The sequence below is a fragment of the Macaca mulatta genome, chromosome 8 (genome assembly GCF_049350105.2).
Source record: "Macaca mulatta isolate MMU2019108-1 chromosome 8, T2T-MMU8v2.0, whole genome shotgun sequence".
Taxonomy (NCBI): Eukaryota; Metazoa; Chordata; class Mammalia; order Primates; family Cercopithecidae; genus Macaca; species Macaca mulatta.
Window position 1 is genome coordinate 155242980 of NC_133413.1, and position 13014 is coordinate 155255993.

The 13014-nt window shown below is 53.5% G+C and overlaps 1 protein-coding gene across 4 annotated transcripts in view; it reads right to left on the minus strand.

The window, feature by feature from the left end:
* LOC114680375 (uncharacterized) overlaps window positions 1–12770 on the minus strand; it is a 13531-nt gene extending 761 nt beyond the window's left edge. The window contains exons 1-4 of one of the 4 annotated variants that reach the window (XM_077944758.1): window positions 11266–12770; window positions 6336–6501; window positions 5565–5626; window positions 4277–5476 (exon numbers count right to left, since the gene is read on the minus strand). In XM_077944758.1, the coding sequence (XP_077800884.1) occupies window positions 5067–5476; window positions 5565–5626; window positions 6336–6436 (573 nt within the window). In that variant the 5' untranslated portion in view covers window positions 6437–6501; window positions 11266–12770 and the 3' untranslated portion in view covers window positions 4277–5066. Of the gene's footprint in view, window positions 1–160; window positions 279–4213; window positions 5477–5564; window positions 5627–6335; window positions 6502–11265 lie in introns of those variants that run through there. The other 3 variants (XM_077944759.1, XR_003732601.2, XM_077944760.1) reach the window with 3 other exon arrangements.
* Window positions 12771–13014: the final 244 nt, after the last annotated feature.

Here is a 13014-nt window from a genome sequence, read left to right on the forward strand (position 1 = left end):
ACGAGGCTGGGCGCGGTGGCTCACGCCTGTAATCCCAGCACTTTGGGAGGCTGAGGTGGCGGATCACGAGGTCAGGAGATTGAGACCATCCTGGCTAATACAGTGAAACTCCATCTCTACTAAAAAATACAAAAAATTAGCCGGGCCTGGTGACACGCACCTGTAATCCCAGCTACTCGGGAGGCTGAGGCAGGAGAATTGCTTGAACTTGGGAGTCAGAGGTTGCAGTGAGCTGAGATGGCACCGTCGCATTCCGCCCCGGGTGACAGAGCAAGACTCTGTCTCAAAAAAAAAAAAAAATCAGTGAGGTTAAAGAGCTCTACAAAGAAAATTATAAAACACTGATGAAGGAAATTGAATAGGTCACACACACACAAAATGGAAAGTCATCTCATGTTCATGGATTGGAATAATTAATTTGGTGAAAATGACAATATTATCAAAAGCAATTTACAGATTAAATGCAATCCCCATCAAAATACCAATGACATTCTTCACAGCAATAGGGAAAAAAATCCTGAAATTCATATAAAATGACGGAAGACGCTGAACAGCCTAAATCAATCCTGAGCAAAAAGAACAAAGCTGAAGGCATCACACTACTTCAAAATATAGTACCAAAGCCATAATAATCAAAACAGCATGGGCCAGGCACAGTGGCTCATACCTGTAATCCCAGAACTTTGGGAGGCCAAGGTGGGCAGCTCACATGAGGCCAGGAGTTTGAGACCAGCCTGGCCAACATAGCAAAACCCCATCTCTACTAAAAATACAAAAGTCAGCCTGGTGTAGTGGTGCACACCTGTAATCCCAGCTACTTGGGAGGATGTCTTGAACCTGGGGGCGGAGTTTGCAGTGAGCCAAAGTCGTGCCACTGCACTCCAGCCTTGGGAACAGAGAGCCTGTCTCAAAAAACAAAACCCAGCATGTTACTGATATAAAAACAGACACATAGACCAATGGAACAAAATAGAGAACCTAGAAATAAGTCCATATATTTAGTCAACTTATTTTCAACAAAGGTGCCAAGAACATTCACTGGGGAAAGAGCAGTGAAGGGTGCTGGGAAAACTGGAAATACATTTTGAGGATATGCAGAAAAGTGAAACTACAACCCTATGTTGTCTAGGTGCGGTGGCTCACGCCTGTAATCCCAGCACTTTGGGAGGCCGAAGTAGGTGGATCATTTGAGGTCAGGAGTTCAAGACCAGCCTGGTCAACATGGTGAAACCCCGTCTCTACTAAAAATACAAAAATTAGTTGGGTGTGGTGGCACACGCCTGTAACCCCAGTTACTAGGGAGGCTGAGACAGGAGAATCGCTTGAACCTTGGAGGCAGAGGTTACAGTGAGCCAAGATTGCACCACCACACTCTGCCCTGGGTGACAAAGCTAGACGCTGTCTAAAACAAAAACAGGCTGGGCACAGTGGCTCACGCCTGTAATCCTAGCACTTTGGAAGGCTCAGGTGGGTGGATTACCTGAGGTCAGAATTGCTTGAACCTGGGTGGCAGAGGTTGCACTGAGCTGAAATGGCACACTGCATTCCAGCCTGGGTGACAGAGACTGTCTCAAAAAAAAAAAAAAAAAAAAAAAAAACCAACAGGCATATGAAAAAAGTGTCAACATCACTAATCAGAGAAATGCAAATCAAAACCACAATGAGCTATCATCTCATCCAGTTAAGATGATTATTAACAAAAAGACAACAGATGCTGGTGAGGATGTGGAGAAAGCAAGTACTCTGCTGGTGGGAATGTAAACTATACAGCCCCTATGGGAAACACCGGAGTTTTCTCAAAAAGCTAAAAAATAGACCTACCGTATGATCCAGCAATCCCACTGCTGGGCATATTTCCAAAAGAAAAGAAATCAGTATATCAAAGAGATCTCTTTATGCTCATGTTTACTGTGGCACTATTCACAATAGCCAAGACAGGAACCAACGTAAGTGTCCGTCGGCATGTGAACGGATGAAGAAAATGAGGTACACTTACACAGTGGAGTACTATTCATCATAAAAGGAGGAAATCCTAGGCTGGGTGCAGTGGCTCACGCCTGTAATCCCAGCACTTTGGGAGGCCGAGACGGGCGGATCACGAGGTCAGGAGATTGAGACCATCCTGGCTAACACGGTGAAACCCCGTCTCTACTAAAAAAAAATACAAAAAACTAGCCGGGCGTGGTGGCAGCGCCTGTAGTCCCAGCTACTCAGGAGGCTGAGGCAGGAGAATGGCGTGAGCCCGGGAGGCAGAGTTTGCAGTGAGCCGAGATTGCGCCACTGCACTCCAGACTGGGCGGCAGAGCGAGACTCCATCTCAAAAAAAAAAAAAAAAAAATAGCCGGGCGTGGTGACGCGTGCTTGTAATCCCAACTACTCCGGAGGCTGAGACAGGAGAATCGCTTGAACCCAGGAGGCAGAGGTTGCAATGAGCCAAGATCACACCACTGCTCTCCAGCCTGGGCGTCAGAGTAAGACTCCATTTCAAAAAAAAAAAAAAAAGGTTGGTCTAATGCAGGTAGAGAGTAGAATGATGGTTACCAGAGGCTGGGAAGGATGGGGTGGGAGATGAATATATGTTGATTAACGGGTACAAACATAAAGTTAGATGGAAGAAATACATTCCAGTGTTTGATAGCACACTAGGGTGATAGCAGTTGCATAATTTATCACATATTTAAAAAGAGCTAGAAGATTTGAAATGTTTCCAACGCAAATAAATGATAAATGTTTGAGGCGATGGGTATCATAATCACCCTGATTTGATCATGGCACATTGTATTCATATGTAAATATCAAAATACCACATATACCCCATATATGTGTACAATTATTACATATCCATCGATCAGCTGGGGGGGGGCATTCTTACGTCATGCACTTCTCCTAACTATGGGGAGGCTGAGATGGGAGAATCCCCTAAGGCCAGGAGTTGGAGACCAGCCTGGCCACATGCATGTGTAAACATCAGAATATCACATGTGCCCCATACATATGTACAATTATTATCACCCCAGGCAACATAGTGAGACTTGTCTCTAAAAATAAAAAATCAAAAAATTAGCCAGGCATGGTGTCACCTGCCTGTAGTCCCAGCTACTTGAGAGGCTGAAGTGGGAGGACTGCTTGAGCTGGGGAGCTCAAGATTACAGTAAGCCATGATCGCACCGGACCACAGAGTGAGACCCCATCTCAGACAAAAACATACAAATCAAATTAAGTGGCCGGGCGCGGTGGCTCACGCCTGTCATCCCAGCACTTTGGGAGGCTGAGGTGGGTGGATCACAAGGTCAGGAGTTTGAGACCAGCCTGACCAACATGGTGAAACCCCGTTTCTATTAAAAATACAAAAACTAGCCATGGTGGCGGCACCTGTAATCCCAGCTATTCAGGAGATTGAGGCAGGAGAATCGCTTAAACCCGGGAGGCAGAGGTTGCAGTGAGCTGAGATCACTGTCACCTGGGCGACAGAGCGAGACTCCGTCTAAAAAGAAAAAAAAAAAAAAAGAATATATAAGGAACTCCCACAACTCAATAGCAAAAAAGTAATAATAATAGTAAAAATCTGATTTTAAAATGGGCAAATGATCTGGAAAAGAAATAGAAAAGACACTACAAATTGCTCTGACAGGGATGGAGGCTGTAGACCAGAGGAGGGAACCCAAATAAAATTCTACTATATAAGGATGTCTTCTGACAAGAAGTGGCATTGAAAGATCAAATAATCAAATGATGTGAGGCTGTGGTGCCTGCTTTGTAGAAATGAAAGGATCTAATTGAAGACAGAAGTTTTGGACACAGAGGCCACAGCCCAAATCCTTCACCTAAAATCACTATCTTCGAGCTACTTTTTAATTTTAAAATGTAAAAGGAGGCTGGGCGTGGTGGCTCATGCCTGTAATCCCAGCACTTTGGGAGGCCAAGGTGGGCGGATCGCTTGAGGCCAGGAGTTCAAGACCATCCTGGCCAACATGGCAAAACCTCATCTCTACTAAAAATACAAAAATTAGCCAGGCGTGGTGGCAGGCGCCTGTAATCCCAGCTACTCAGGAGGCTGAGGCAGGAGAATCGCTTGAACCCAGGAAGTGCAGGTTGCAGTGAGCCGAGATCACACCAGCCTGGCTGATACAGCGAGACTCTGCCTCAAAAAATAAATAAATAAATAAATAAATAAATAAAATAAAATGTAAAAAGAAATAGGTAAAATTAAATACAGTAATACATTTTATTTTCCTTAAATCCAAAATATAATTCCAAATGTAATCAACATAAAAAATCATCTGAGAGATATTTTATTTTCTTTTTCGTACTAAGTCTTTGAAATCAAGTGTTTGTTTTGCATTTGTGGCACATGGCAATTTGGACCAGGCATATTGCAGGCGTCTGATAGCCACATAGGCCTTGTGCCCACCACGCTGGACACTGCAGGACCTGACTAAAGGGGTGCTGGGGTGGGTGAACTGCTGTCTGGCCCCACTTCTAGACCCTCCTCTCCTGCAGCCCTCCCCACGGGGCCTGCCACTTCTCCCGCTCCCTGCCCCAGGCCACTGTTGGGGAGGTCAGCATAGCCCTTGTCCCCTAAGTTAAATTGAGGGGCAAATCTGTAAGCTTCTGCCCAAAATGCCTCGGAGTGGACACTTCAACCTGGCAGCAACTCTGGGGCCAGTTAGCTTGGATTTCTACGTGACGGGCAAAATGTCATAGGCTCGCACAAGGACAGCAGCACCCTCCACCCAGCTCTGTGGCCTCTGGCTCTAATCTGACACTGTATGGGTGGCCAGGCCCCCAGGCTGGACCCACAGCAGCCTCCCATGACCGCCAGGGGCCTGAGATTGGCAGTTAGAACTCAGATCCTGAACCAACCACATCCTGCAGAGCACTGAGCAAGGGACTCACCTTATGGCCTAAGATCCAGACTCCTCTGGGAGCTCCCCAGGGTCTGGCTTGGGGAAAAGCCTGTCACTAACTGAGGAGTCTAGTTACTCACACTGCTTCACCAGCAGCCCAAGGGGGGTTGGCAGGGGGTGGGGGAGATCACATTGCATTAGAAAAAGAAATCCCCCAGCCTACAGGACACAAGCTCCTTGCACCTGTCCTCCTCCTCTCCTGCTCAGCGTCACACTTGGCCTGCAATCGCCACAGCTGTCCTCCTCACACACAGCTGCTACGGAAGGCAGAAGGAGGGTCTCAGCGTCACACTTGGCCTGCAATCGCCCACAGCTGTCCTCCTCACACACAGCTGCTACGGAAGGCAGAAGGAGGGTCTCAGCGTCACACTTGGCCTGCAATCGCCCACAGCTGTCCTCCTCACACACAGCTGCTACGGAAGGCAGAAGGAGGGTCTCAGCGTCACACTTGGCCTGCAATCGCCCACAGCTGTCCTCCTCACACACAGCTGCTACGGAAGGCGGAAGGAGGGTCTCAGCGTCACACTTGGCCTGCAATCGCCCACAGCTGTCCTCCTCACACACAGCTGCTACGGAAGGCAGAAGGAGGGTCTGTGGGCGTGGGGGAGACCCCGGTGGCACCCTTAGCAGCCTGACCTCTGTGCCTCCGCGTCTTACCTCCAAAAGAGGGCATCTCCTGCCTCACAGGTGCTTGTGAGGACGAGCCGAGAGACCAGCTTCTACACGGGGGGGTTGTGACATGTCAGGGCTGTTCTGGACCCAGAGTTACTGCAGGGAACTGGAGAGATTGTGCTGCAGGAGCCAAGGAGGTCGCCCTGACAGGCCTGGAAGTGGCTTAGGTTTGGATCCTCCATCCCTGGGCACCTGGCATTGGGCAGACCAGCCTCCCGGGGGCAGTTCCCACTGAGAAGCCGCAAAGCATCCTCCTGGACCATCTGTACCCTGGGGAAACATCCCTTGGTCCTTCTGTACCCTTCAGACCAGCCCCTCTTGAGGGATACCCAGACTCGGGCAAGGCAGGAGCCAAGGGCAGTGAAGCAAACCTGTCAAGGTGCTGCCCGTTCCCTTGGGTGTCTCCCGCCAAGAGGCCTCCATTCTCAAGGAAGGGAGCGCTGGCCACCTGTGTGCATCCACCACGCGAGTGCGCAGGGGCAGGCTTGCCAGGATGGAGCGGCCTTGCCACCCACTGCCCACAAAGGCATCCTGGCACACCCAGCATGGTCTGAAACCCTCGTATGAAGGAGGAGCTCCTCACGGCCTGCTGCTGCCCCAGCCACAAGAAGCACATGAGCACAGGTAGGGCCCACGGAGTCCTTGGGGCCTGCTACAGGGGGCCAGTAACTATGTTCACACCAGCAGCCATAAGCACAGGGACACAGGCAGATACCACCAGCCTGGGAAGGACGGGTGCGGTGGCAGACACACCACCTGCCTTCTTGCCGCAGCAGGCCTGTGGCCACTCTCTGGCTCTGTCTGTCCCCGTGCAGGCTGGATCTGTGGGCACCGGTCCCTGGAGGACTCAAGGTCATGGGAGGATCTGGCCCTGCCCCCCAGGAGTCTAGGGGAGCTCAGAGGTGCTCCGCTGGAGACAGGCCTGTGAGGGAGAACCGTCATTCACCCCGCAGGCCACATAAGAGTGACAAGAGGTCACAGGTCTGAAAGGACACTGGCGAGGAAGATCGGGAGGGCACCAATGGGAGCTGGATGAGGCCCCAAGGCCTGAGGACAACCTTCACTCGCCGCAAGACACCTGACGGCCGCACCTGCCGCCGAAGCGGAACTCCTGCGGCCAGGAGTTCGGGACCAGCCTGTTGGCAGCTGCGGGAGAGACCCCACCAGGCACACCCAGCGCCACTCACCTGCCAGGCTCTAAGCTCTGGAGCTGTGTCTGTTCTCAGAGTCCACCCCAAGGCGGCGAGACACTGCTGGGCCTCACAAGCCCTGTGCCCTGGCCGTCGCCTGCATTGACAAGGCCCGGCAATCCAAGCTGGCTCGTCCGGCAGCTCCAGAGACCCCTCGGTGTTCGTAGGTCTTTGTGAACTGGGGAGAGCTGGTGAGCAGTCTCCCCTTCTGTGAAACAATCTGGGCCTCAATGATGAGTGAGAAGCCCAGACTCAGGTCCAGTCCTGACGGCCGGCCACCCTCCCTCCTCTAGGACACCCTCCTCTTGTCCATCACACCAGTACGTCCCCTTCTCCTCCCTCTAACTTCCACTGAGGATGGCCAGCCCTCCTTGGGCTCCACTCCCCTAACCAGGGCTACAGTCCTCACAACCCGGCTTGAGGTCTGAAGGGGTGGCCTGCCCCTCCACACTTGTGGGTGTTTCTCATTAGGTGGAATGAGAGACTTGAGAAAAGAAAGGAGACACAGAGACAAAGTATAGAGAAAGAAAAAGTGGGCCCAGGGGACCGGCGCTCAGCTTACAGAGGACCCACACCAGCACCGGTCTCTGAGTTCCCTTAGTATTTATTGATAATTATCTTTACCATCTTAAAGATAAGGGAGTGGCAGGACAATAGGATCATTGTAGGGAGGAAATCGGCAGTAAGACATATGAACAAAAACCTCTGTGACATGAATAAGTTTAAAGGAAAATGCTGTGCCTTGAGATGCATATGCAAACATCTCCATAAACCTTTTAGCAGCATTGTTTCAGCCTATCACATGGGGAGAAACCTTGGACAACACCTAGCTTTCCTAGGCAGAGGTCCCTGCGACCTTTGGCCGTAAGTGTCCCTGGGTAGTTGAAATTAAGAGAATGGTGATGACTTTTAACCAGCAAGCTGCCTTCAGGCACTTGTTTAACAAAGACACATCCTGCACAGCCCAAACTCCGTTAAACCTTGAGTCACCACAGCACATGTCTCTTGCAAGGACAAGGTTGGGGGTAGGGTCACAGATTAACAGCATCTCAAATACAGAACAAAATGGAGTCTCTTATGTGTACTTCTTTCTATATAGACACAGTAGTAACAGGCTCTTTCTTTTCCCCACAGAGGTCTGAGCTACCAGCTGAGGGTTTCTGCCCTGGGCTCTAGCTAGGGCCTCCTGGCTCCTTTGTTCTTTCCTTTCTTTTCTTTTCTTTTTTTTTTTTTTGAGATAAGGTCTGGTTCCATCACCCAGGCTGGAGTGCGGTGTCGTGATCTTGGCTCACTGCAACCTCTGCCTCCCAGCTTCAAGTGATTCTCCTGCCTCAGCCTCCTGAGTAGCTGGGACTACAGGCACCTGCCACCATGCCTGGCTAATTTTTGTATGTTTTGTAGAAACAGGGTCTTGCCAGGTTGCCCTGTCTGATCTAGAACTCGTGAGCTCAAGCCATTTGCCCTCTTTGGCCTCCCAAAGTGCTGGGATTATATGCATGAGCCACTGTGCCCGGCTGACTCCTTTTTCTGAAACTCTTGAAAACTTCTTGTCTCTAGACCCGCTCAAATTCAAAATCTACTCCCAAATCTCAAGACTGCGAAGAAACAACAGTCAAATCTCAGCCATCCCCAGCCACAAGCTCAAGGCTGATGGACAGACCCCCACCTAGACCCAAACTGCGTCTCTGTCCTGGGGGGACAGACCCAGCCTGGACCCCTCTGTGCTGAGCCCCTCTGGTCCTGGGCACCTCAGCAGTCCCACCAACCTCTTACCATGCCATCTCTGTCGCCAGTCGGGTGCCCCAGAGCCTGCAATGGTGGTTGATTGACAGCTCCCCTCTCTCCTCCATAGTACAGCGCCACCCCCCCACCCCCCAGCAATGCAGCCGTTCCTGTTCAACAACAGGCCCCAAATGACCAACATGACAACATGGAGGTCCCAGCAGCTGCTAATCGAACCCCAGGTTTCTCCTGCTTGAACTCAGGGAAGGATCCTTTGCCTCCTGATATGCACTTCAAACGGCTGTGTGCTGCTGAAGGCCCTGGAAACGCAGCCTCACCTGGCCTCAGCTCTCCTCATCCTCACCTGGAATGACCACATTCCCCGCACCAGGGCAAAGCCAATCGCTGTCATTCAGGCTGCTCCTCCCTGACTGACTGTCTTCTGTCAGGACCCCTGGTGCCCCGCACAGCAGGCACAGAGAAGACCCTCCAAGGCCACGGCGGTAGATCCCCTCTCCCAGCCCATGTCACCAGGTCCCCAAGCCGGACCCTCACTGTTGACTCATAACCAGCCCATGTGGTGCTGCTTCCTGAGGCTGCCTCCCTCTGGGCATCCCTGGTGTGATGGCAGTACGGTCATCCCCAACGCACAGCAGAGCCTCCATCTCCAGGACCTCCGTGCCAGTCCTCCTCTGTGTGTGCGCAGCAGCCACCACTGCTGTTCCCAAAACCTCAGTCCCATGGCTGCTCTGGCACTCATGGGTCTCTGTATGGCACATTGCCCAGGTGGGGCCCGCTGTCTGCCCCGGCCCTCTGTGAGGTGGGCGCTGTGGCTCTTGGAGGCTCCTGGCTCCTAGTTCTCTGTCCTCCGAACCTTCTGAGCTCCCAGGCCCTCTCCAAGTTGTGGCCTGGCCTATGGCAGTGGGGCTGTGGCCACCCTGTTCACACTCACCCGTTGGGAGCACTCTTCCCCATTTCTGGCTGGGTGAGGATCCGGGGCGTCTCCTCTTGTTCCAGCAGGGAGATTAGCTCAGGTTTGGAAGCTGGGAATCCTACTTGAGGAAAACAGTCCAGAGGCCTGGAGAGATCCTGGGGAGGTGGAGCAGGCAGGGCCTGAACTGGGGGACCCTCCCACACCCAGCTAGCCAGGCGGGCTGCCCACTGGACACTTGAAGGGTAGGAAGCAGCTGCCAAGATCTCACCCCCAGAGATGCCCAATTGTGGCACAAGACTGCAGTCTCTCTTGATTTGGCTGCCAGAGAAAAGCAAATTCTGCTTGTGGTTGTCATCATGCGGTCCCAAACAGATCATCACTACAGGGAGAAGCAATCTCCTCTGTACTCTGATGGGTGTGGGATGGGTGAGGACTGACCGTCCAGAGGGCCCAGGGTGCCTTCCAGGAACACCTACAGCACTGCTGACCTGATGCTCACCTCACCCCTTCCCACAGCAGCCCAGCGCCCTCCTGGCAGGCCCGCTGCTCCCCAGCTCACCCCCATCAGGCACTATTCCTCCCTAGATGTCCTCTCCACCGCACGGAGGCTTGGACTGGACTTCACCAAGACATTTGAAGCCATGCACCAGGGAATGTGTGCATAGAATGAAGAACCTTTTGTTTGTGGGGCTCCATCTCTGCTCTCTAGGGTCACCCAAGCATTTGGGGCCTTGATCCTGGAGAGGCTGCTCCCTCCAGGGCTAATTCCCAGAGACAGCAAACACTCTCCTTCCAGTGCACCTTTTTTCTTTTTTTTTTTTGAGGCGGAGTCTCACTCTGTCACCCAGGCTGGAGTGCAGTGACATGATCTGGGCTCACTGTAGCCTCTGCCTCCTGGGTCCAGGCGATTCTCCCATCTCAGCCTTGAGTAGCTGAGACTACATGCGTGCGCCACCACACCCGGCTACTTTTTATGTATTTTAATAGAGACGAGGTTTCACCATGTTGGCCAGGCTGGTCTCACCGCAGGTGATCTGCCCTCCTCAGCCCCCTGAAGTGCTGGGATTACAAGCATGAGCCACTGCGCCCAGCCCCAGTGCACCTCTGAGACACAAACCAACCAATCCAGAGTCCACAACTATCTATCTCCCTTATCACACCATCACTCACCAAGCCAATATTTCCCCTGCCCTAAGTCAACTGGGAGCCAGGTACTGGACAAGAAGGGGCCACCCCTATAGCCCAGAGCCTGCCACAGTTGTTCAAATAGTCCAGTCCTGAGCTCACTCTGCATACCTACCCTGCCTGCCCTCTCCTTCCAGAGAAAATAAAGGCTCCGGCCGAACTCAGCCCTCTCCCACTTTCTGCCTCCTGGCCATCCCTGGTCCTTCTCACGTGGCCCTGTGTGCCCTGCCCAGTTTCCAGGGACCTGTGACTGTAACTTCTGCCTTCACGACAGTCTTTTTCACGTGTGCACGCCTTACCACACCTGATTAAAACAAATCCAGGGGGCCGGGCGCAGCGGCTCACACCTGCAAGCCCAGCGCTTTGGGCGACGGAGGCGGGTGGATCACCTGAGGTCAGGAGTTCGAGACCAGCCTGGCTAACATGGTGAAACCCCATTTCTACTAAAAATACAAAAAATTAGCCAGGCATGGTGGTGCGTGCCTGTAATTCCAGCTACTCGGGAGGCTGAGGCAGGAGAATCGCTTGAACCCGGGAAGTGGAGGTTGCAGTGAGCCGAGATTGCATCATTGCACTCCAGCCTGGGCAACAAGAGTGAAACTCTGTTTAAAAAAAAAAAAAAAAAAAAAAAAATCCAGGGTACATTTGAACTCACCTTGAGATATGGGTGTCTGCAGATGGTAAGGGACCTGTGGAGGGGCTCTGTCGGTTGGAAGCACCATTGCTCTGGGCCATCCACTCGGATACGGAGAGTGCTGTTGGAAATGCAGCATCGCCTTGAAAGTGGCTTTGTAGTTGAGATTTTTTTCCTGGAAACATTTACAGCTTGGAACTGTTCTATCTGACCAAATATGAGGAGTTTAGAGTTGCCCCAAAAGTGGCAGCAAGGGAGTTGCCTCAAAGACTTCCCCAGCCTGTCCCGAGATGGAATTGGTTGGGATTCCAAGGAAAGAAGTGGTAAATGATCAGTCCAAAGCATTTCTTCCAGACATTTTCATATGGAGCTTCAGCTTTCTTGGGATCGACGGTGAGGCAAGGGATGCTTTACCCAAGCACGTTTGCAGCAAGGGAGTCTGGCTATGGAGCTTAGATGAGAGTTTAAGGGACTGGGCTCAGGGCAGGGCCAGTTTCTACGTATTCAGCAATAGGGTTGACTGTGTTTTTAAGCAACCTAAACAGCTTTTTCAGGGAATGTGCCAGGCCCCAGCCTGGGTTCAAGGCTGCAGGGAACACGCAGTGGCCAGGTCCCGGAGCAGTGAAAGGACTCTGTGTTTCTCAATCAGTAGAGAAAGAAAGGGGGGGAACTGGAAGACCCTGTGAATCCCAATCTCAGACAGGGATGAGCAATCCAGGCTGGCCCAGAGCATAAGCACCGTGACCATGTGAGGCCTAAGTGCCTCGCTGTGGAGGGTCTGCTTGCTCAGTGGGCTGTTGACTCAGCCAGGTAGTGGATGCAGTGGATGGAGGAAGCCCCCTCACCCCAGACAGGATCTCAGGGCCTCAGAGCCCTGGCATCTGCATCCTGGACACAAGGAAGGTGCCTATGAGGTGGACGCACTAGCCAGGCTCTCTCCCCCTCCTGCTCCTGTGTTACCCTGGTGTGCCCCCCTCACGGGCCAGGCTGGGGCACAGGGTTGCCGGCCCCTACCAGCCCTGCGGGTCTGGAGGGCGGCTGGGGAAGCAGACCCCTGTCCTTCCCGATCCTTCGCGACATGCTCCCTGAGCAGCCAGGAACTTAGGTGACCAGAGAGGGTGTGGGGCTGAGGGAGCCGAACTGGGGGCTGCAGAGGCGGGGGTGGGAGTGGTGGGATCATCCGCACGGGGAAAGGCGAGGCCGGCGTCTGTTTTTCACCTGGGTCTCCCTGGGGGGGTTCGGGGGTGCCTGACTCTTCCCTCCTTTGGTTTGTGCAGATTTCCCCGCGCGGGTTCGGATCAGCACGCCGGGGGAGCCCGGCTTACGTCCCTCCTGGACCTCCGCCCCGTTCTTCCCGTGGGGAGGGGCGCGTCAGGCGGATCCTGCGCTCTCCGGCCGCTGGGCTTCCCCGGGAGCCACGCGGGAAGGTCCAGGCAGCCGAGACGCAGGCAGCGTCCTCGCCGAGGCTGCGGGCTCGTGGCCATCCGGGGTAGGCGCGCAGGCTCTGCCGGAGGCAGAAGGAACCCGAGGGAGGCGGGGTGGAGGGCGGCGCGGGGCCGGGGCGGGGCGGGGCGCGAGGCCGGGGCGGGGCGGGGCTTGGGGCCGGGGCTTGGGGCGGGGCGCGGGGGGCGGGGCGCGGGGGCGCGGGGGCGCGGGGCGGGGCGCGGGGAGGGGCGGGGCGAGGGGACGCCGGGCCCGGCCTCGGGCATCTCCGAGGCGCGCCTTTCCCCAGGGTCCTGGAGGCTCTGAGACTCCGCGCCCGCTCCAGCC